Source organism: Zosterops lateralis (genome assembly GCF_965231275.1).
Source record: "Zosterops lateralis genome assembly, chromosome: 5".
Taxonomy (NCBI): Eukaryota; Metazoa; Chordata; class Aves; order Passeriformes; family Zosteropidae; genus Zosterops; species Zosterops lateralis.
In genome coordinates this window covers 6,287,724-6,310,458 of record NC_139766.1, presented here as the reverse complement: position 1 = coordinate 6,310,458, position 22,735 = coordinate 6,287,724, and the positions used below count along the sequence as shown (strand labels likewise).

The 22,735-nt window shown below is 39.8% G+C and overlaps 1 protein-coding gene across 1 annotated transcript in view; it reads right to left on the bottom strand.

Moving 5' to 3' along the window:
* Positions 1 to 22,735, bottom strand: part of POLR1A (RNA polymerase I subunit A) — a 29,240-nt gene that overhangs the window by 5,950 nt on the left and 555 nt on the right. Inside the window, exons 2-30 of the mRNA XM_083861717.1 lie at positions 22,466 to 22,670; positions 21,346 to 21,495; positions 21,143 to 21,250; positions 20,085 to 20,170; positions 19,873 to 19,982; positions 18,284 to 18,370; positions 17,464 to 17,566; positions 16,846 to 17,005; positions 15,794 to 15,967; positions 15,520 to 15,642; positions 14,509 to 14,736; positions 13,331 to 13,585; positions 12,775 to 12,966; positions 12,190 to 12,333; positions 11,579 to 11,762; positions 10,257 to 10,339; positions 9,990 to 10,148; positions 9,565 to 9,663; positions 8,553 to 8,705; positions 8,278 to 8,360; positions 7,380 to 7,545; positions 6,661 to 6,882; positions 5,355 to 5,569; positions 4,552 to 4,719; positions 3,776 to 3,911; positions 2,888 to 3,045; positions 2,275 to 2,389; positions 1,516 to 1,632; positions 489 to 770 (exon numbers count right to left, since the gene is read on the bottom strand). Of these exons, the coding sequence (XP_083717843.1) occupies positions 489 to 770; positions 1,516 to 1,632; positions 2,275 to 2,389; positions 2,888 to 3,045; positions 3,776 to 3,911; positions 4,552 to 4,719; positions 5,355 to 5,569; positions 6,661 to 6,882; positions 7,380 to 7,545; positions 8,278 to 8,360; positions 8,553 to 8,705; positions 9,565 to 9,663; positions 9,990 to 10,148; positions 10,257 to 10,339; positions 11,579 to 11,762; positions 12,190 to 12,333; positions 12,775 to 12,966; positions 13,331 to 13,585; positions 14,509 to 14,736; positions 15,520 to 15,642; positions 15,794 to 15,967; positions 16,846 to 17,005; positions 17,464 to 17,566; positions 18,284 to 18,370; positions 19,873 to 19,982; positions 20,085 to 20,170; positions 21,143 to 21,250; positions 21,346 to 21,495; positions 22,466 to 22,670 (4,465 nt within the window). The remainder of the gene's footprint in view (positions 1 to 488; positions 771 to 1,515; positions 1,633 to 2,274; positions 2,390 to 2,887; positions 3,046 to 3,775; positions 3,912 to 4,551; positions 4,720 to 5,354; positions 5,570 to 6,660; positions 6,883 to 7,379; positions 7,546 to 8,277; positions 8,361 to 8,552; positions 8,706 to 9,564; positions 9,664 to 9,989; positions 10,149 to 10,256; positions 10,340 to 11,578; positions 11,763 to 12,189; positions 12,334 to 12,774; positions 12,967 to 13,330; positions 13,586 to 14,508; positions 14,737 to 15,519; positions 15,643 to 15,793; positions 15,968 to 16,845; positions 17,006 to 17,463; positions 17,567 to 18,283; positions 18,371 to 19,872; positions 19,983 to 20,084; positions 20,171 to 21,142; positions 21,251 to 21,345; positions 21,496 to 22,465; positions 22,671 to 22,735) is intronic.

Here is a 22,735-nt window from a genome sequence, read left to right as displayed (position 1 = left end):
TTTTAGAGAACGTAAATGTCTAACTGGAATTAGAGCTGAATCAAACTCCCCATCCCAGGATCATTCACCCACACTGCTTTCAAGGTCTCTGAACTTTTAAGGACAGCTTTTGGGGATGGCTTTAATTTTTTTTGGAGTGGGACAGGTAAATGCTTATTGAGGTTTTTATTTGTTTTTTAAGATGTCTACATTTTTCCAACAGTCCAGCCATCGCTTTTATTCATGAAGGGCCACACAGCAGACCATCATACACTACAAGACTAAAACACAATAAACCTGTCAAAAAGCTGTTTTTAGAAAAAGTTACATGAGGTGTTCTGAAAATGGAAAATTACTAAAAATGACACCAAAAATACATTTGTAGTGCCACTTTCTGTATTCATACGGGATTGCTGAGACAAGACAGCAGCACTACACTGAAAAAGATCCATTTTTTGTGGGAGCTACATGCAACCACTGTGCAACCACCCACAGATGTTCCACCTTACCTCACACCAAAGCTCATTTTCCGTGTCAAATGTGTAATCCTGTATGGATGGGTGGCTCTCCACAACAGCGCTCACTCGCACCGCTGCTGACTGAAGCAATCGATCTTTCCCTTTTTTACTCTGAGACACAAAGGAAAGACGCTGAGAATCTTCACCCTCTGCTCTGTTCTGATCCTCTTCAGCACCAGGAGTCTCTTCTTCTTTTTCAGATTCAGCCTCTTCATCTTCTGCATTCTCTTTAACGTTTTCTTCCCCGTTCTCCTCTTCGCTCTCATAATCAACCTGCAAAGAAATAAACATTGTGTTTATCTGAGCCAGAGCCTGTACAGAGACACAGGACACCATGAACAGTTTAATTCTGGAATGTTTCACTGCTGAGTTGCAAGGATCTTGCCCCAACAGCGCACAAAGAAAACGCGATTTTGTTGTAAAGAAAATAATACAACAGATTCAGTCTTTTATTTCTTTATAGTCTTACCATTATTTCTCAGCACAGTCCAGGATGCTACAGGATGTTTGGACTGTAGCAGAATTTCGTTTTCTCTCCTTCAAAAAGCCCAATTTCTTCCCATAATCCAACTCTGATGATGGGATTCTCTCAGGATTTTCATTTACCCCATCCCCTTGCTGAAATTACAGCACTCCATCTTTTAAAATCTAATTATGAAGTACCGAACACAGAGGAACATGCAGGGAGGCTATTTTTTAAGAACCACAGTAAAGTTTTAGAAATTGGCATGAAATTAACAAAAGATAAAGTTAAGGTGAACTTCAGCACAGATGGCCTGATTGCCAGACACCAGACACATCCACCCAAATGCCTGAAGAACCAGGCTTCAGGACAGGCTTCAGGAAAGCTTTCACCAAATGAAAACGCTTCAGCTCAAAGCCGACACTTTCCTATCTCCTCTCAAGTGGGGTTTGGTTTTCTCCAGCATTTTGTTTCAGTGGAAGTTTTCCTTCCCAAGTCAAACACAGAAGAAATAGGGAATTAAAGAGCAGTGCTGAGCACCTATAAAGTCATTACCTCTTCTTCCTGGTTCTTCCTCCGTTTTGTCTCTGTAGCATCACCATCTCCTTCGTCAGGTTCTGCATCAACAATGTTCTCTTCTTCCTCTGCTACAGCTTCCAGACTATTCAGTGCCTAAAAATTCATGACAGACAGATAATCAGGCTGACTGCTAGGAAGTATCAACAACATCAAAAAGGCTTCAGCCAAACATCTGGAATTTAACAACCTCTAAATGTTCTACCTTTACAGAAAAGTTAATTTCTATACGTCCATTACTATAAAGAAATGAACTCACACTCCTGATAAACTTCAACATTTAACAATATGAATGTCTACAAGATGGATAAGCTGTCACTCTGCTTTGACAGTCCTTGATAGGACAGGAGTGGCAGAAGGAACATGCAAAAGCATTTCAATGAACAAAGGACCATCCCCAAAGTTTTGACAACCACTGCTCCAACAGGACACTGATTTGTGAGCAAGCAGAATGATATGCTTTTGTCTCAGAGAAGCTAAAATGAACAGGCATTTTCAGAGTACAGTGTTGCGCAAATCAAGATTTAATACATAAAAACTTTAATTTCCTTGTTGATTTTATGAGAATGCAACAGTGAAATGTAGAGATGTACGAGACAGTTTATGTATGACATATTTAAGTAGTAATTTAGTATTCACACGTTTTATGTACACTGAAAGATGCTACACCTTTCCAATTCTGGTTCTCAATAACAGTGAAAGGAAGTGAGGTGTTTTTCAGGTGATGTTTTTCTGTACCTTGTTTTGGTCATCATCTAAATCCTTCCGAGTTGTCTTGCGAGTGGTGACTTCATTAAAAGATGCCATCTTTGTAGTCTTCCTTTTAATTGCTTCCAGAAGAACTTTAAAGAACCTGACAGAAGAAGCAACTCAGAATGTCAAAGTTCAGCAGTGACACAGAAAATCCGAAGTTGTCGAAAATTTTATTTATTTTGGTTAACAAGCCAGTCAGTTCACAATGGGACATTATTCCCTGCTGGATGCAGAAGTACTTCTAGGATAATGCAAATAATTTTTCTCAGCCTTTTCTCATTCATTTAGGAATCAAGAGGTTGATGTGAGCTCTGTTACTGTCACAGATGTCCCCATGCATATAAAGCATAAAATTATACACTAATTTGGATACAAAATCTGTGCATCAAATTGACCTTCAGAAGAGATAGTTCATTACTGGACTCAAATAATAAAATTGCCAATTTTATTCAGTACATAAAAGCAACTATGTAATTTTTTTCTGCATATCTGCTGGAATTGTTGCTCTAAAAGCCCCACCAGCTGTAATCAACCACATGCAAAGCCCATAAAAAGGCAAAAGAAGAGCAAATATTAAAGTAACTGAAAGCAAACCCACCTTGTTTCCATGAAGTGCAATATCTGCCTGGGCTTCACGCACTTTTCCTCTTGGTAATATTCATGTGGCAAGAAATGGAATTTGATTTTGTAGAGGAGGTGCTTGTTCAGCTTGTGCTTCACATGCAGGGATTCCTCGATGTCCACTTTCTGCAAGACCTGCAAAACATTCCCAAGTAGGAATGTTACTCCTTTGATGAAGACATTTCATTTACTTCCTGCAGTTCCAGTGCTTTCCATAGGAAAACAGAATTACACAAGAATTACTGGCAAACTTTTCTGGAAGCGTTGCTCCTGGGCAAAAGGACTGGACCCTACTGTGCTTTTTGGCTTAAACTCTTCCCAACAATTAACTCAGACAATACTGGAAGAACAGCCCCAACTCCTTCACAAGAGATTAGCCCTCCTCATGGGGCCAACAGCTTCCTTTTACTGACAATGCTCATGGACCAGGACAGCATTCCAGCACAACTAGGCCTTAGCCTGATCTTTGCTGCTTTGAACTCACAAGAGTAAAACAGAAGAAGGGAGGGCATGTAGGAGAGCACAAGGGTGCACTCCCAGGAAGAGAGGGAACACAGAACTACCCATCATAGTGTATTGAATCTCCACAGAGACACATGTTTTGCTTCTACTGAGCCCAGCCATTTGTGTGAGATTAGGAAGGGGTGAGGGACAGATAGAAAGGTCTCTATCTGGGCTCTAACTATGTTAATCACACACAAATTAGCTTGTCTCAAAGACAAAACAGAATCGCTCCAATTCTGCAGACTGACAAAAATGTGCTTGAGAAAAAGCCAAAGACTACGGCACAGCAAACTACTGATGAGCCCCAAGAGGAGAGTTTGTTCTGCTGACTCTCAAAGGATGCACTGAAAAGGAGGCTCACCTCAGCTAAGCACACTCTTGTGAGCTGTTTCTTAAGCTGTTTCACTTTTTTGAGAGCCTTCTTGGTGTTGAACACAGGAACACTCATCATGGGTGTTTTAATGTTTGAGCTGGCCACCATCAGTATTTCCCTTAACCTTTAAACAAAGAACAATCATTCAAATTAAGCCACAGAAGCACTATGCAAATCAAGTTATTCTCTAGGTCATCTCATCAGGCAGAGTGCAGCAACTGGCAGTCCCACCAAAGCTGTGTGAACCAAGAGCTGTGGTTACACTGCACTGCTCCTTTTCTTTGCTCTGATTCCCCACCAGGCACAGCACAACAGCACCCCCACTGCCTCAACTGGGTTATTCCCCCAGGTATGAGAAGAGAATAGATGATAATAAATTGTTCCAAGAACTGAAGGACTAATGAGGTCAGTTTCCTACAGGTGGATGATAGATGCTTCCTTGTATGTTCTTCCCCTCCCACCTAAGGCATCCCACACTTCCACATGAGGCCAGGTCAGGACCCACATTACTCCAAATAAATTGATGATTTGCTGTATATCAGATTACAGTAAGGGGCCTTCACAGGTATTTAGTATCTGGAAAACAAACCGAAATAACTGGAAAATTGTAAAACATTAAAATAGTTCTGAACAGGCAAAATTTACAAGTGCATTGAAGGACTGTTCACCTTCAATATTCACACATAAACCTGCTAGTGCACCTAGCACAACTGTATACCTAAGTACCTAAAATAAAGGGCCCATTGAGGACACAGCTTTCTCACCTTGGAATACCCAATGTGACATTCATTTCACCTCTGCCAGCAAAGTGAAAGGTGTTCAGAGTCATCTGTGTTGAAGGCTCCCCAATACTCTGAGCAGCGAGAAGCCCCACAGCTTCTCCTGGGTCACAAAGAGAACGCTGCCACTTTAAATACAACAGATCCTTTAATCTGGAGACAGGAAATGAGAGAATTAGCTCAACATACAAAATAAAAAACTCAGAAAATGATGAATCGTTGCTCAGTTCAATAAAGTTACATCTTTGAGACAATTTCTTCTAGTAGCTTACAGATAAATACACTCTAGAAACTGTAAAACTCTCTATCCCCATCTGATCTGACAAACACAGCCCATTAACACAGAACTGGGGCCCTGGCCAAATTGTATTTTATTTCTGCTGCCAACTCCCAGAATGTCAAAAGAGAGTCCATTTACTCCCACTTGTGCTTCCTAACTGCCTTGCTAACTCCAAGATGCATCAAGAGCATACTTAGTTTTTCAAGATCACTATGAAGCATTATTTTATATATACGGGGACAGCAATACATTGCTGTTGTTCCAGAGAGGCTTTGCTAAAGCCCTCTGCAGCATGGGAAATTCAGGTTTGGAAGGAACAGAAAACCAGAGCCTCTCCATTGCACACTAAGCACGTTTGGCTTTCAAGAACTATTCTGAAACCCACTGTTTAGTTTTATAAAGGTCACAACAGCACAAAGCTTGGTAAAGACTTTTCAGTTTCAGTAGAATATCCTCCAAAAAGGTGTTTTGGCTCAGTGCAAAGAAGAAGACTCTCAGAGGTTTTTACCTATCAGAAGAAAGTTCTGGGTGCATGTAACTCTGGCTGCTCTCAGATTCCCATTTATTGATGTAGCCTTCAACTCCATTTTCAAACGTTTCTGAAACAGATGCAAAATAAGTATCTGGGCGCCACACCCCAAGGCTTGGGTCAGGACACTTAGTTGTCTTCTTCAGATACTTCCTCTGTTTCTTCTCATCGAGCTCATACCACATCTTCAACAACTGAAAACGAGAAGAGGTTTTTAAACTGGCTGGTTTATCCACAGTAAGACCACAAGCAATCAAGCAGCAGTGAAGGAGGAAATGATAACCTGTGCAGAATTAAGGGTGTACACAACACAGCAAACAGCTCAGCTAAAAATTCAGTGTTCTCCTTTTTCTGATATTTAACACTTTTGAAGCCAAATGATTTCGAGATTCTTTACGTGCCTAAAAACACCCTAATTTATGTATCCACAGAATTACTTCAGAAATCAGTGAAACATGGCCTCAAAGAATGACTTTAACTGGGAGTGAACACCCTCAATTCACTTAAACTTTTGCTTATAGCTGACTCTCTCACCTCACCTGCCCATAGCTGGATTGAAAAAGGAGCTTATTATCGAGAAGTGTCAAGAGCAACATAAATTCAGCATAGCTCAATAAATGAACCTCTGAAAAGGTTCATTTCTCTGTAGGAGAAACAGCTTTTGCAGACAAGCTCACAGAGTCATCTCTCAACACCTTCAGCCTGGAGTTTCATGCTCACTGCCCAGGTTCCAGCAGGATAAATTCCTTGTGACAGCAAGGCTGTGAAGCAGGACCTGTCTGCATTTTGTGTCCACAAAATACACACCATCTTCATTAGAAGCCATGTCATAGACACCAATGCCATGATGGACAAGAGGCTTAAGCAAGAGTATTTTTTGGAAAAACTAGGCAGGGCTGGCTCAGCCCTCTGATCTTTGGTATTCAAACAAGTTCTCATCCAGCTAGCAGACAGCTGTCCATGCAAGGGAGATTTACTCTGTGTACATGAAAAAAAAAAAAATCCACCAATAAATAGAAACAATCCCCTCAAACCACTAACTAAAATGACTTGTTTTCTAACAACATATTTATCTCAGTTTTTAGCCCCTTCCCTAGCACTAGGGCCCACAGACTTTAATAAATCTCAGCTTATCATCCACATAGCTGACATGATTCCTTTAAAAGGCAACTTGTTTAGTTAGACTGTGAAACATTTTGGGATACACAGAGCAATTAAAAAAAAATATACTGAATTCTGTAACTTCTTTTGAAGGGTTTAGTCAGTTCAACTGCTGCTGTGTTACCTGTAAAGTAGCAGGATCTCTTCCATTCTTTATTTCACCTCCTGGAAGCTGTGCTTTCACACTTGCCAATTTCTTTTGGGAAAACAACAGAAAGCCTCCTTCTCTTTGCACAGAGTTTTGGTGTCTGGCTCTCCACTTTTTGATGGCTTTGAACTGCTGATTAGCTTGGTGAGACTCCATCCTTGCTAAAGCTTCATCCAGATGGTTTGTCTTCTGGATTACCTGTAAGGAAGTAATTTGTGTGGTTATTCTTCTCTCTGTCCTCACTGTACCAGAAAAGGCAAAGCAAACTGAAAAGGTCATCTGCTGTCACTGCTGCAAAACAATTTTCAAATTTGGTTTTCAACCCAACTGAGACAAAACTCCTTATAACTCTGTTATTATCACCACCGTATAATAAGCAGTGGTGATACTGGTAAAAGGAAGTTAATCAAACTTGACAGACAGAAAAGTGAGGTCATCTTTGTTGAATTCAAGTGCAGAGTTAGAACAGACAGTGCTTGGTGCTCTGCTGAAATTGAGACTGCCTAAATCACGCTGCAGACTTCAGATTGCTTCCATATTTTGAATACAATGGCAAATAAAATTGTACATTAGTCTGAAAGTAACTGAGACAAACAAGTGTTGCCACTGGATCCCTGACAGATATTCCAGATGTTTAACATGTGTTTCAGTCTCCCCGTCACCCCTAATAAATACTTAAAATTTAGGTGTTTTACCTCATAGTTTTCTGCAATGAAAGGAAACTGCTCAGGTTGTAAGAACTGAGTTTTAGGGATATCAAGCCCATCTTCTCCATACAGAAACTGCACCACGCTGCCATCGCTGTCTCGTACAGTCAGGTCATACTGAACTACCAGTCCTTCCAAATGTTTTATGATACACCTATTCCAGAGGGAAAAAAAATGGGGGGGAAAAAAACAGAAAACAAAAATGTTAAGAGGCTACAGAGCAACAAGAACAACACAACTCTAACACAAAACCCACTGTTTTCAACATCTTAAATGTACTTAAGGGCTGATCAGGAATTCCAGAAGCCAAATTCCTATAGACACATCACTCATGTGAAATGTTTAATTTGCAAAGATTTCAAGCATGTTGCTCCCGCCAGCTTCCTTGGACTGATCTGACTTAAAATGAAGCAGTAAATTACTCTCCATTTCTGCTGTCACACTAACAGTTTTCTGAAAGAAAGGGGCATCCCTCCTTTAGAACTCATCACTACCCTCTGAAACAATTAAAAAGTTCCATTTTCTTCTATATATACTGGAGGTGTTGCTTGAGTAAAGACAAAAGCCACTCAACGTGGCCAAGAAAAACTAGAACTTGCGCACCTATCTATATTTGTACCAGAAAAAAAGATTTCTGCAAAAGAAGCTGCTGCTGTTATATGCCAGCGGTAAGTTTGAAATTATAATATTGATCTAGATCTCTAGAAAACTGTACTTAAAACAAACATTCAGCATTCAGCCTTTTTTGTAAAAATCAAATACAGTGAAGTTAATCTAAGCAATACCGGCACTTACAATCTACAGAACTCTCTCAGGAAAAAGAGAAAAATCAACCAACCAACAAAAGGACTTTATAAAGGCTCCAATTCTAACCCAGGCCTCTTACCTTTGCAGGTACCCAGAACGGCTGGTTTTGACAGCTGTATCCACAAGACCTTCCCTGCCTGCCATGCAGTGAAAGAAGAATTCCTAAACACAAGCACAACACCATCAGCATCCTGCTAATAAGTGCATCAACACTGGCAATTTATGTTCTCCCTCAGAAGCTTCATATGAAACCAGGGTGAACAAAATCCATTTATCTACAATTGCAGATACTCTCTATTAAAATACCAAGACTTAAATAAGCTTCAGTATCAACACAAGCAATCTTAAACTTACAGAAGGTCTGATCCCAGTGAGAAATCTGCCAGTCACAAATCCTCCTGAGCTAGGGGAAAAATCATAAGGCTGGAAACATGGCAGTGATTTGCCAGATGCCATCAGTGGGGGTCTTCGGCCTTCCAGCTCAATCTGGCCCAGCAAACAAGAAATCTAAATGTGGACAGAAAAAAAAGGAAACATCACTTTTCCATCCAACTTTTTGCATAACGTTAGTATTTTTTCTTGAAAAATACAGTTTAAAAATGTCAAATGTTCAGTAAAGGCTCTGTAGCTCAATGTGGACTTGTTCATGGAAGTGTTCTAGCTGCTTAAAGGCACAAAAGGCATGGAGATATCACCTGGTTTTCTAAAGTTATTCCAGTACCCTGACTCATCCTCAACATTACCTCAAAATCTCACTTTAACACAGAGAGGTGAAACTAAAAATACTGTAAATATTTTTTAGGGCCCTACATTACCCTCACCACCTCTCAGCAGTGTACTAAAAGCAGAACAAAAACCTCAACCCAAAATGCTCTCTCTATTGAGCTGTGGTCATTCTCTCCATTTTAGATGGCATTTTTATAGAGTCTCTCTTGTTAGTGTTTGTGTTGCAAATGGTGAAATGAAAATGTATCCTTGCCACTTCTACCAAAACCAAAGATTATGTTGTTGCTATTCAGAAGTTGAAGAAGGAGAGGGTCAGTCTCCAATAGAGGCCAGGAGAAGTTATTTCTCCTACAGTAGGGTTGTTTGTATAAACTGCGGCATTCCTTCTCAAAAGCAGGTCTGCTATTTCAGTAAATCCTCATCTACTGAGAGATTCAAAAATAGGTTATAATAAACACTGACTCTCTTCCATCACCCACTGAGGTCTTTATTACATTCTTCTAACATTTTCCATGCCAAAGTCCAGAATGAAAACCTTGCTCTGGTATCAGATATCCCCACAAGAGCTTCCCAACAGCTGATATTGTAGGACACAACACATCAGCACACGTAGCTCTAAGCATATTCTGGCAGTCATTACCTGCATTGTGTTTACAGTGGATCCTTTGGCTCCTGACTGTACCATCAACTGCAAATTGTTCTCTGGAAAGCTCCTGTGGAGACCAAGGGGCATGCAAACCTACAGAGTTGTGGGGGAGCAAAGAGAACAAAACCAAATGTTATTAATAAAACAATAAACTCAAGAAATTCCTGTGGAAGGCTTTAACAAAGTGAAACAATGAGTATTCACAAACATTCATATTTATAATTTCAAAAGCATCTTCAATATTAAGCCATCTTCTCACTCAGGGAGGACAAGGGTGAGGAGGAGAGGTATGTCCCCCTCATGCTGGGGACAGATGGAAAGCTTCAGCCCCCAGAAGAGTCCGGCACTGCTCATCCACATTAATTAACTCAGTAAGAAAGCTAAACAAGATTAGTATGCACAGATGCCTCGATGCCAACCTTGTTGACTTCATTGTTGTATTTGTTTACTTCCTCCTTGAACTTCATATCAACCATGTTAAAATCCCTCTGGTCTTTGCAGAGATGGGCATCCTGCCACTTCCCTTGGACCTCCTCACATGATGCTGTTTCTGGCAAATTAAGAGCAGCTCTAACAGCCTGAAAGTAAAATATAGGAAGTTTTAGGTGTTAAGCAGGATTGAACAAGGCACTATTTCAAAAATTTTGCATTATGGAAGAAAAAATAAATCTGCAAAACAGACTTACTTCAATACCACTCTGCCTTGACCTTTCAATGATTTTTTTTCTTTTGTGGTCTGCTTCAGGTTTAACCAAAATATCTTCAATCCCTATTAAAGAGGAGAGACAGAATACAATGGTTTAAACTGAAAAAAAAATCAAGGAAGGAACCACATTTGGTGACAGGGATTTTGAGTGAAGAGCTGGGAAGAAAAGTCACAAAGTTATAATGATGGTTAGACTCAGGGTCTGCAGTTTGACAAGAAGAAAAAATCTGAGTAGCTTTTGGATGGAGAAGTTGTAAGCGATTTAAAAAAAAAAAAAAAAAAAAAAAAAAAAAAAAAAAAAAAAAACCACCACCCACAACATCAACTAAGCAGTAAGAGTGCAAAATCAACTCCCAAATTTAAGAAGTCTCTAAAAAATCTTAATTGGTGCACTTGCACAAACTAATGCTTTACGGACCAGCCACATCAAACTGCTTTTTTTCTTCCATTCACATCAAACTTCCTATTAGCTGAACTTTTCATAATCTGGCATTTCTTAGCTTTTTTAAAAAAGATAAATTAAAAATACAGATCCTTGATATGACAGGACCAGGGAACAGATTAAACACTGGAACCTGAACTCCTGTGAGCTATTTGTAAGGAGTCCTGCCACAGACACTAAAATGGTCACTAAAATGGCTGTGTCAAAACATCAAATCCCAAACTCCTGCTCCAGTCTCACTTCTCTTCTGATGTTTTAACTGCCTAGTGGTCCTAGGCTTGTTATCTTTTCTTAACTTGTTTTTGCACCCTGGCTCTCAGGAGTCCTGTGTCTTACAGTAATCACTCCAAAAGACATCTCTCCCTTTTCCCTGGCTCACAGCAGTCTGCTGGTCCCTCAGTACTGCTAATAGCTGACTGTGTCTCCATAACTCCTGTATGAGTTTGAAAACCCGTAATGAAAGCTTTTCAAACACATTTACCAAAAGTTTTACAGTAAAATGTGAAGTGCAAGGCTTGATCACCAAGCCCTTAGAGTTCTTTCATCCTGCTTTGTCAGCTGTTCTGCTTTCTATAAAATAATTACTTTTCAGACAAGCAAAACACAAGGTTTTGATATAAACAAAATTTCAACACAGGACATATTAACTGTGTACACTTTGGCTAGGCAGGACAGAAAAGAGAGATTGTTGGACATACTCAACATACATGTACCTTGTGTTTATACTTAGAAGGCCAGCTATGCACCAACAAAAAATACAAGATCAAGGGCAGTCTTGCAGACTTTTATTAACATAATTTGCATGTATTATGCCCAGCCACATCTGGTTTTACACCTGAGGAGGTGCTGCAGGCACTCACCCATGGTGAATCCCCTGTAGAGCTGCAGGTAAGCAGTGAAGAGGCGCCCCAGGCACGTCAGCACCTTCCCACTGGTGCCACCCCCATAGATCTCATAGCAGCAATGCACCAGCCCATAGGCAGAGCTGCCAAAGTGAGCTTTGTCCAAGACTCCACACAGTAATTCCCCATCTCTGATAATAACCTGAAAAATAAAACACAGCTTTGAATCAGGAAAGCAGAAATTTTAATTTTACTATGACCTCTATGGGTTTTTCTGTGTAATCTGTGTGAAAATCAGTTTAAGTTTAAAAGGCTTACATATTGGTGAATGGTTAAATGTGGTCAGATTATCTATACTTTCAGAATTTATAGCAGAAATGAAACTTCCAACACCACCTGCATTTTTCCACCCCTAAAGTCCGACAATGAAGACACAAGGTCGAACAAAGGACCACAGAGAATTTTTCCTGACTCCCAGACCCATACTTCCATCACCCACTTCTGGAAGTAACTGCTGCCAAATATCTGCTTCTAACTTTGTCATCTGCCTTGTTCCCTTCCCATTCCTTTACTGCACACACAATTTTAGTACAACACAGCCCAGCCCAACCCCCAGAGTTGTTGCATACCTGAGATTCACACATTGAATCAAGATTCAGACATCCTTTGGCAGGTCCCTTTACCCAGGCTTTCCCACCAATTTTTGCTTTCCCAGTCAAATTCAGTGGAGCATAGTTGTCTGGAATGATGTTTATTAACAATGTGGAAACAACCTATAAAGAAGCAGGACGAGTGGAAGGAATTATTTTTTTCTGTATAATTGCTTTTCAACACAAAAAAATCTGTCATGGATGAGAAAAGCAACATGCTGCATGTATTCTTTCCACTGACAGCAAAGTTTTGAAAGCTTGGAAAGCTCACAGGCAGGAATATCCTCCTGTTACTCTACCCTCTGAAGGATCAGTAAGCTGAGACACATAAGTATCTAGAAGTATAAAACTGCAAAGGTTTTTTAAATAATTAGATATATTAAAATTAAAAAAAAAAAAAAAAGCTGTCTGTTGGGTTTTACAGCTCAGAAACACACACCAAAACCTACATGGTGTTGATGGGATCTTGCCTTCCAAATGCCCTTAGCAGCACTGGTTTTAGCACTAGCATTCTGCTTACTTAGAAACCACTGGCATTCTTTAATCCAGTAAATTATAAACTACCTGCTTTCCTGTCCATAATCGCTGTGGCTTCATAATGGCAGGAGGAAAGGTTTTAATTCTCCCTTTTTTGTCTGTCAGCCCTCGGTACACAAGCTCCATGTACTGCTCTCTGGTGAAGAAGCAGCCCCGGATTGTCATGCTGACTCCAGAAATCATGTGGTCCTGGATCAAGCCAGGAAGTGGCTTCCCATCCTAAAGAGGTAACAAAAAAGTGGTGGTAGGGAGGTTAGTAAGTCGTGGGCCTTCAGCTCCCAAAATTATTCCCCCTGGATAAAAGTACTTAAGAAATTTGTAAAGAACTCATCACAACACAACCCTCTACTGAATCTCTTCTGGACACTGACAATCAAAGGAACAAGATTGTTTGGATGTGCTGGGCCTTGTTTAGAGGAACAGAACCACAAGTGGAGAAAGAACACAGAAATAAACCTCAGAAGCAAGTGAACAGATTTATTAAAAATTATCTCATTTATCATTAGACAAAATAAATGAATGCGATTGCATCTAGAAACTAATTTATTTTTAGAAATAAATAAAAAAGTCCAGTTTTACTTGCCTTTGGCACCAGGTACTGCTCATCAGTGATGGCTAAGGTGTAGGCCTCTGCCCTGCCCAGCTCGCTCTGAGGGAAGTGGGCATTCATCTCGTCGCCGTCGAAGTCGGCGTTGTAAGCTTTGCAGTTGGCATAGTGCAGCCTCAGCACCTTCTCCCCGGGCAGGATCCGCGCCCGGTGGGCCTGGATGGAGGGTCTGTGCAGGGTGGGCTGGCGGTTCAGCAGCAGCACGTCCCCGTTCTTAATGTGCCGACACACCTGCCACAGAGATGTGGTTGTTGCCTACAACTGCAACAACTGCAATTGCTGCAGCGATTAGTCCTCAGGAAGGACTAGTTTATCTTTAAATACGCACAGGTCCAAAACATCTTCTTTCTGGTGTTGGTGTTCTGTGCAGAACTCAGAGAGGATCAAGACTGCTTGGCCCTGAATGCCCTCTGCTCTGCACCAAACCACAGTGATCAAATCAACCAGCTCTTCATCCAAAGCCCACTGGGCTGAATTGATACCTCCCACAATACACTCAGTCCTGGACACCCTAGACTAAGGTATTAATATGACCCATTAGCTGAAGCAGAGGCCAGGAATATCTTCATTTCATCTTTGAGTACAACACAATATATCCTTATCTACAACAGAGTCTCTCAGAACAGTCTCATTCTAATTTTTCTGTTAATAACATCCAAATATCCCCTTAAGTGCTTATCAACAAGAGTATGGTAAGTTGTTTGTACAATCTAAATACTGATATGTTTAACTTGGGTTCTGAAAGAACTGACATCACAGAAATACTCAGACTTAAATTTCCTATCTCTGCTAAGCCTTTATGAGAGACAGGGTAATACACAACAATGTGAAAGCACAAATACGTTTGCCCTAGTAGCTAAATAGCACGTTTTCAACTCTTGCAAGGGATGGAGATACAGTTAAGAAGTTTCAAAGGTTGATTAAGCTGTAGCACAGATGAGAAACAACTGACATAGAATCAATCAAGTTGGAAAAGATCATGGAGCCCAACTGCTAAGCCAGCAATGCCAAGGCCACCACTAAGAATACTCTGCATCATGGCATGATGAATGCCACACACTCTGTATTATGAGAAAGTAAAGGATGGAAAAATGGGGTTTAGAATTTGAAAATGTTTTTGTTTTTGTTTGGAGGAGGGCTCTGCCCATACTCACAATCTTCAGGCCTGTCTGGGGTGCCCCTGAGGAGGGGGTGAGGAGCTGCTTGGCGATGGCCTCGCGCTGGGTCAGGCTGGTGGCGCTCAGCACCGTGCGGGACCCGTCCTCGTTAATGACCATGGAGGCCCCGGGGTGCACCCTGGGGCCATTGATGACAGCCTGCCTCAGCTCCTTCACATTCCAGGGGGTGACTGGCTGAGGGTAAGTCAGTTTGGTGGCAAATACCTGGACAGGGGGGAAAAGAGAAGAGGAAAAAACACGTTGCTCAATTTTGGCTTTGAGCTGTAAAGGGTACTGATAAAACGGTGTCAAAAGTTAATTCATACTATGCAAACATAAATGGATTTAAGCTCTTGAATGCATCTCCTCCTCTACCTTAATGTCAAATAAATACACTTCTATTTTAAAATCCTCTATCATGTGAATATAAACAATGTCCTTTTTACAATTTTCTACTGCAGTGTGAAACTCAATTAGCAACTAAAGAAAGCAAGCTTGGATTTAGATTCTTAAGCCAACATATACAGAGAAAAAGCACATTATCACCAGGTACACTATTTTCTGCAAAGATAATATAATGAAAAGCTCAAATTCAGGCTTGGTGTCATCTCTATGAAATTAAAAATCCTTAAGAAGGATGAATGAAGTTGGTGACAGTATCATGGCCTTCTCCTTAAGGTTGCAATACCTCAAAAATACCTTGTGCAAAGACCACAAGAGGAACAGGATCTACTTTTGAAGTTTGCACCAATTCCTAATCCCACAAAGCAAGTACAACTTTTTCTTTTTTGTTTTAATCCTCTTTCTCAGATGTGGTGTTCTCATTTTGTAACAGGAAGAATTTCCCGCTCTTCAGTGCTCCCTCCTTATAAACACTGGGCAGGAAAGAGCTCAGATAAGTCAGAAACCCTCTAGATTTTAAACTTGTTTAAACTTGTTACCAAAGTGCCAGCAGTGCAGTTCAGTCCTGAGCTGCACCAGGAAGACACAGTCCTTATTTGTGCTCACCATAGGGATGCCAATCTCGTTGGTCCCAATGTACATGTCGGGGCAGATGACGGATCGAGCGGCAAAATCCACACGCTTCCCCATCATGTGCTTGCGGAACAGCCCCTCCTTCTTCTCCAACAGCTGTGAAAACAGAGGGTAACAATTAAAACCTAAAATGGATTCTTGCAATGATGACTGTCATGAAAATGCCCATGTACTAACCACAAATAGTTCACTCTTTTCTTAGTCTATCAGCTTCTCTTTTTTAATTAAGACTCCACCTGCTACCCACCTGACGAATGCCAGGGTATTTTTCTGTTATCAGCTTGTCCATGTCACTATCAAACACGATGTTGACATGGCTCTGGAGACGTATCCAAGCGTTGTACAGCTTATCTGCAATGCTCTGCCCTGGAATCGTTGTCAGTACAGAACGGTCCAGAGGTTCACTATCCCCTCCTGCCTCCTACAGAAACAGAAATTAGAAACTTGGACATAACAAAAAATATCTTCTAATTAATAGGCTGAAGCTATAGAATTAATTACAGAATTAAATATAACAAAAGAAACATTCACCATTATTTTGCATGGTAGTCAGTCCATGTTAGGAATCACTGTAACTAGAAAATCCTATTCTTAGATAAAAATAATGTAAATCCAAGTTTTTATCACTTACATGACTTTGTTTTCAGTCTAAAAGCCACTAAACCAGTCACATCCAAAACACATTGACCTCCTGTCAAATGTTTTAAGAACAGATCTCCACCTAGTGGCTACATTCTGAATAACTAACAATGTTTCCAAAATGTTTTACTCTGCAGATGTAAATCAAGTTCCCCTGAAACTAAGTCCAATGTCAAAGACCCCTCAATGATACAACTGATGAGGAAGTACGGAATGAGGGAAGCTGACATACATTATTATTTACACCATACAACTATGTGAACTGTCAGAAGCAGACAAGTATTGTTACTAATTATGTGATTTGTGAAGTTTTGGGTCCTCCTTAGACATCAACTGTCAGAAAATAAACACAGTAACAACTGCCTCAATAGGCTGAGAAGCTGAAGTGGCTTTTCCCTCTCTCTTTTCATGTGATGAGATGCTGGCAAAGCTTTATTGTGAACCCATGGCTAAGAGAATCTGAGCAAAATGTTTTTTTCCCTTTGCACTAGGTAGAAAAGAGCAGAGGGAAAAAACCAAACAAGGTATAGAACATCTCCATCAGCAGATATTCCAACAGCTCAGGCAAAAACTGTTACGGGAACAGTTTAAACAGGAGCTTTCCTGAATTCAACCCAAACATCCAAGAAAGCAAAGAATAAGATAACCAGCAACTCTTACTGTTTGAATTTCTTCTGTAATTTTTATTGGCTGACACTGTTCTTTGGCCATGAAAACCAAGAGCTTCCGTATCACTTGGGCATCTTTCATCACAGCCTGCAAGTTCACGGTCTGCCCGTTCGTGAACAGGCGATCTCCAACGCGGTTTACAGGGCGATACCTACACAAAATCAAAATTACTTCACAAGATCAAAGCCTCTCAAAAGCAGCATGATAAACCTCAAACATTCTCAGCTAAATCTTCAGCACATGGAGAATAATCCAAACTAACAGTGGGCATTTAAAAATTCATATATTCTACTGAGACAGTCATAAAAGAGGAATGATTCCGTACAAGAAATTCTGTCAGTACTGTGCAGTTATAATATTCTATAATCATTTTAAATACTCATACTAAAATACATTTTTTCCATAATTAGTATTTCAGTCTTCTAAGGAATTCACTTGCAGTTACAATAGAACTTATTATCAACCACTAGTGCAATTTCTATTATTTAAACACTCCACTGACACTTAAGCAGACCAGCGTCTGTATTATAAGAGTTTGGATCTCCAAGTCTTGCAAAGGATGCACTAAACCCTGTGATTTCTACAAAATTTTGGGAGGATAAATTTTACCTTGAAGGTGGAACCACAAGGAGATCTAAAAAAAATAAGTCTGGGCTGAATCCTGAACTCTCATGGGGATCCATCCCAGGGAAGAGATAACGCAGAAAGAAACCTAAAAAAAGACACAAAAGTAATATAAACTCATTCTCATTGCTCTTGTTTGGGAATCCAAACCCCCAGATACACTTGTTCAACCAAGTCAAAAGAATCTGCTAAGTTAAGCCTGACTACTGAGCTTGTTTAAAATAAAAATATTCAGACACAGGTTAGAAAGAATTGCCCCTTTTTTTGTCACATATGTGGTACTTTAGAAACAACTCTATATAGAGTCGAAAAATAATGTAGATAAATATAATAGATAGATATAATATAGAAATATAGATTATAGCAAAAGGAGAAAGCAAAACAGGAGGAATAAAGTTTCCAGCTACTGACTGTGACTGATTCACGAAACTGCTTTGGTTTCTCCAGGCAACTGCAGACAGATTCACAGTAGAGGCAACTCAAAAAAGAGGCTGATAAATCCATTCTCAGTCTTTAACCAGCGTAACTGTGGGGTGCAGCACCACAGGTAAACCACTCTGCTCTGCAAACAACAGTTGTGGTTTGTGGGGAGCCATAATTTGAGAATAACTGATCAAAGTGTGAATTGAATCCAGGTCTCTGCATTCACTGGCTGCCAGTCCTGCTGTCACAAAACCCATTTTACATCCAAGAGCCCTTAAGGCAGAAGGCAAACATTTGACAAGGAGTTCATATTTGAAGATTTGCAGATTTGTCTACTAAATGGTACAGAAAACAAAGTAATGTTGCTCTTCACAACCATTACCTTCATTCTTCCACAGAGCCAGGATGTACTCCTTGGCAGTCATTGGTGTCAGGTATCCTCTCTTCCCTAACTGGCTTTCATCAAAACCTGAAAAGTAAAAAATAAAATAAAATATTTATTTAAAAAGAATTCTCAAGATATTACTCTGAAAGGGTTTTTTGGTTTGGTTTGGTTTTTTTTTGTTTTTTTTTTTGCTTACAGTGGTGCTTCCAGCTCAGAGAAGGAATGGAAATACATACAAAATATACTGGCTGACGTCTACATCAAAATTATTATTTAAATCTTTGCTTTGGAAATATGAAATTAAGTAGAAAAGAAACCATTTCTGTGACTAGTGAATACAGATATAACTAACAGAAACAAGACTCCACTCTACATCTAAAGTTTATGCTTTTCTTGACTTTTAGTGAACTGGAACCTTTCTTCAAATGATCTCATCCCCTGACCAAAACACAAATCAAGAGTCAGCCTGCAGCTGGGGAATCTTTCAGTGGGGTTCAGGTGCTACCACTGAGGTATCAAGGTTCTCATGAAATACTCAACTGAAGGAGACAATAACACCAGCCAGCAATTCATCCATTTTATAAGTGAGAGTCTGGGCTTCCTCTGCTTTGAAGAGGAAGGAAAACACATAGTTTTGCTACTGAAAAGTAAAAAGATCAATTATTTTCAAAACAAGGCCAGAGATTTTAGATCTCAATTTCCACAACTTGATGAAAAGCAATTCTCCCATGACCTCAGACAGTTTCCTATTCTTCTTCTTGCTTAGGTCCAGAAATGCAGATTTTTGCACAATCGAAGTTCAATTCTCCATTCACCTAGAAAACCTTTCCATCCCTCAACCAGAAATGCATCAATGCCAAGGTTAAAAATACTCTTTTGAGACTTAACCATACACAGGCTATGCACAATGTACCTATGTGATCCATCCCAGTTCAGAATATAGAGTACTTCCCATTTTGCTTCTTCAGCCACAGCTCCAGAGATTTAATCTAGTATTTAAATCACAGAGTAGCAAACAAAATAAACTCTCTATGGAAACCTTTCCTAAAGGCTAAATAACACACACAAATGTCTGCCTCAATTCTTCCCATTGTGCAAAGGATCAAGGATACAAGAAGAAAAAGGAGGTTTAAATTGATTCAAACAATAGGTTAATTAATCCTCGAAAGTGCCACCTACTTTCTTTTTTTGTCTTTTATTCTTTAAAAGGAAATTATTTAAAAGAGTTAGAATTTTGTGATTTTCTTTCTGAAGTTGGTCATCTTCCTCCTAATTACTCTTATCTGTAGTTGCTGTTTAAAAAATCCAGCAGAAAATCAACAACCTGCCAAAAATGAAGTGCCCCAAAACCACCCTAAAGTTGACACAGATTATACTGTTGTACTTCTTTTCCTGACACAGGCATTTGAAGCTGCCAAACAGAAATTTAATGGATTTGGGTTCCCTCTGACTCCTGAGCTTACTGGTTTACTTAAAATCAGTATTTTTTATAAATGAGTTTTAAGTGCACAGTCACTGCTAAGAATCTGTGCCCCTTAAATGCAGGGGAAAAGTCCAAATATATGAGCAGAAGACAAATATTTCACCTGCTATTTCATCCAGAATGGTTTCCTCTCCTGACTTATGGTACACTGTAGAAGGATAGGTTACTGTCAGTTTGCTGTTGTGCTCCTTTCGCACCAGTGATCTCCTGGATCTTAAAAGTAAAAAAAAAAACACCAAACAGGACAGGCAGATAAAGGTTATCATAAATAAAGCATTTAATTAGAAAACAGCTTCCTCATGTAGTTAAACTTACTTGCAGTTTGGGCATTTCTTTGAACCCATATGTGCTTTCCAGAACTGTGATATCAGTTTATTTCTACACTCACACACATTTTTGACCTGGTTAAAAAAAAAAACAACAACAAAAAAAAAACAACTTAAAAATAATCTATACCATAAAAATAAATTAAAACATGTTATGTGAAGAATTCATGAAAGATTACACAATTAACATGAACTATCAACACGAACATTATTAGTATCAATGCACACACATCCATGAACTTGTTAATTCATGCCTTGATCTATAGTGCTCTTTCTTCATTTTACCATCTGCTGGAGACATACATCCCTGAGTGCTCTCCACTTTCCTTTTCCAATTTATTCCATAAAGTCTTTATTTTTCAAGTCACTACTGGAATTTAAAGCTTTTCACTAACAATGACTTAACAAGGTAGAAAAGTGACAAAAATCGCTTCTCTTCACTGCTCATGAATGTATGATTTACCAAGTGCTTAAGCTTAGTTTTTAAACAAGTGATGAAGAAACTAAACTTGGCTTATAAACAAATCTGCTCAATGATCTTAGATTTTTAAATATCTTCTTCACTCATTTGCCCTTACTAACCATATACATTAAGCTACACTTAAATGGAAATTAGAATTCAATTACACGAGTCTTCCTAAAAGTACCACTATAATTAATTCTGCAAGTTTGCTGGATGCATGAGCTCTCAAAATGTCTTCTGTAGCTCAAAACAGCCAGAGCATCACACAGAGAAGTATCAACATCTGCAGGTGGTGTATTGACAGCAGCGTCAGATTTTAATGTGGTATTTACACCATCAAAACATTTCCCTACACAGATATTTCTTCCCTATTTTCCAGAAACTCAACAGTTGTACTAACAGGAAATAAAATCCTTTTTAAGTTTAATTTCACACATTTCTCTCAAAAAGCCCTCTAAACATAAGAACAGTCAGAAATGGACAAAATCCAGCACCTACAGAGTCAAAGACAGGCTTTGCTCTGCACATTGCTATTTTAAGAGGACAAAGCCCAAGATCTCTGGAGGATCACTGCCTGTACTTACATTTGAACACCGATCTCTTATTTGAGAGCTCTGTAACATTTCCTGAACGTGGCGATTTAACTCTTCTTCAATTTCTGAGCCTGTTGCATCTGCACATTGCTCCACAAACTAAAAAGGGACAGAATAAAAGAAATTGGCAGAGAGCCTTATAGTTATGAGGCCATGCACTCCAAAAGGGATGGAGCCTTGCACACAGTACTTGCCCTGTTCAGAATGATTTCAAGCTCATGGACAGCATGAAGCAACCCTTTCTCCAGCACCTTCAGCTGACTTAGCAGCAAGTGAACCACAGCTCGAGGACACGTCAGCATGTGGCAATTCAAACAAGACCCTCGGATCAGAAGGTATAATTTCTGGAAAGAAAGGGGGAAGAAAAGGTTATCTTGGCAGATGTACTGGCTTGCATTTGTAAGCAAGTAAATACAATTGTTTGAACTTAAAGAAAATGTTACTATAACTGGGAAATTAGACTAACAGTTAATTTTAAGGATAAAGAATTTTCTTGAAGAAAAATTTATTTCAACCAAGCTCATATGCAAAGCATGATCTGTAGATGAACTCTCTGCAGGCTGTCTACATAACAGATACATGAAATGTCTGTGGCATCTACAGCAGCTCTGGGACCAAGGCTGCTCTTGCACAGCACTCTGACCACAGCTGCTGACCACTCATCCCACAGAGGGTGGAACCCAAACTTCCACACTAGTGAAATGAAGATCTTTCACATAATTACATTCTCCTCAAGGTCTGGGAAATTATCAGTGGGTTTTATTAATCCTTGGTTAATACAGTTATTGGACTTGAAGCTGGAACAAGGCTAGAAGTGGGTACCTCATCTAACTTTGGTCACTTGAAAGTGAGGTTTTGACTCTCAATTAGTAGCCTTTGCAAAAGACAGCTACTGTAAATGGTGAGATCAGCACCTCAGGAGGAAAATTCATCCCAGCTCAGGTTTGTTAAAAACTGGAAGAGTAGACAGCTGTTCATGTGCAGTTGTTGTTTAAAGGAAATTATAATTCTTATTGTGCCATTCATTTAAATAAAGCACAACATCCTACAGTCAATCACATACTTTAGGATGAATATTCCCTCCTCACCTCCTCAATATTGAGTAAAGCAATAGTTACAACCAAGTGCATATTTTTCAAAAGGTCTATTTATATTTAATTATGATGGCACAACAAAGCTTTTCTATTACATTTACTGTTATTACACGTAAAAGAGAAAACAGATCTTGGCACCTTTACTATTTTCAAGGACTGCAACTACATGAGAGCTCAGGCACCACCACCCCTCCCAGCAGCAATAATTAAGTGTACATACATCGAAGAACAGGGGGTTGTAGACGGTCAGGGGCAGCTCTATATGGCCAAAGTGTCCGGGGCAGTTGCTGAAGTTCTGCATGCAGGTGGCACACACTTCTTTGGAGTCCGGAGGGCCCAGGGCCAGGTCATAGAGCCCGTTCACGGCCGGGTTCCCCACGTTGTCCAGGTACTGAGGGTTTGTTATGGGCTTCACACTCAGCTTCCTGGAGTGGAAAGAGTAAAAAATTAACGGCAGTAAACAGCGACTTGATACGCTTGATATTTGAAT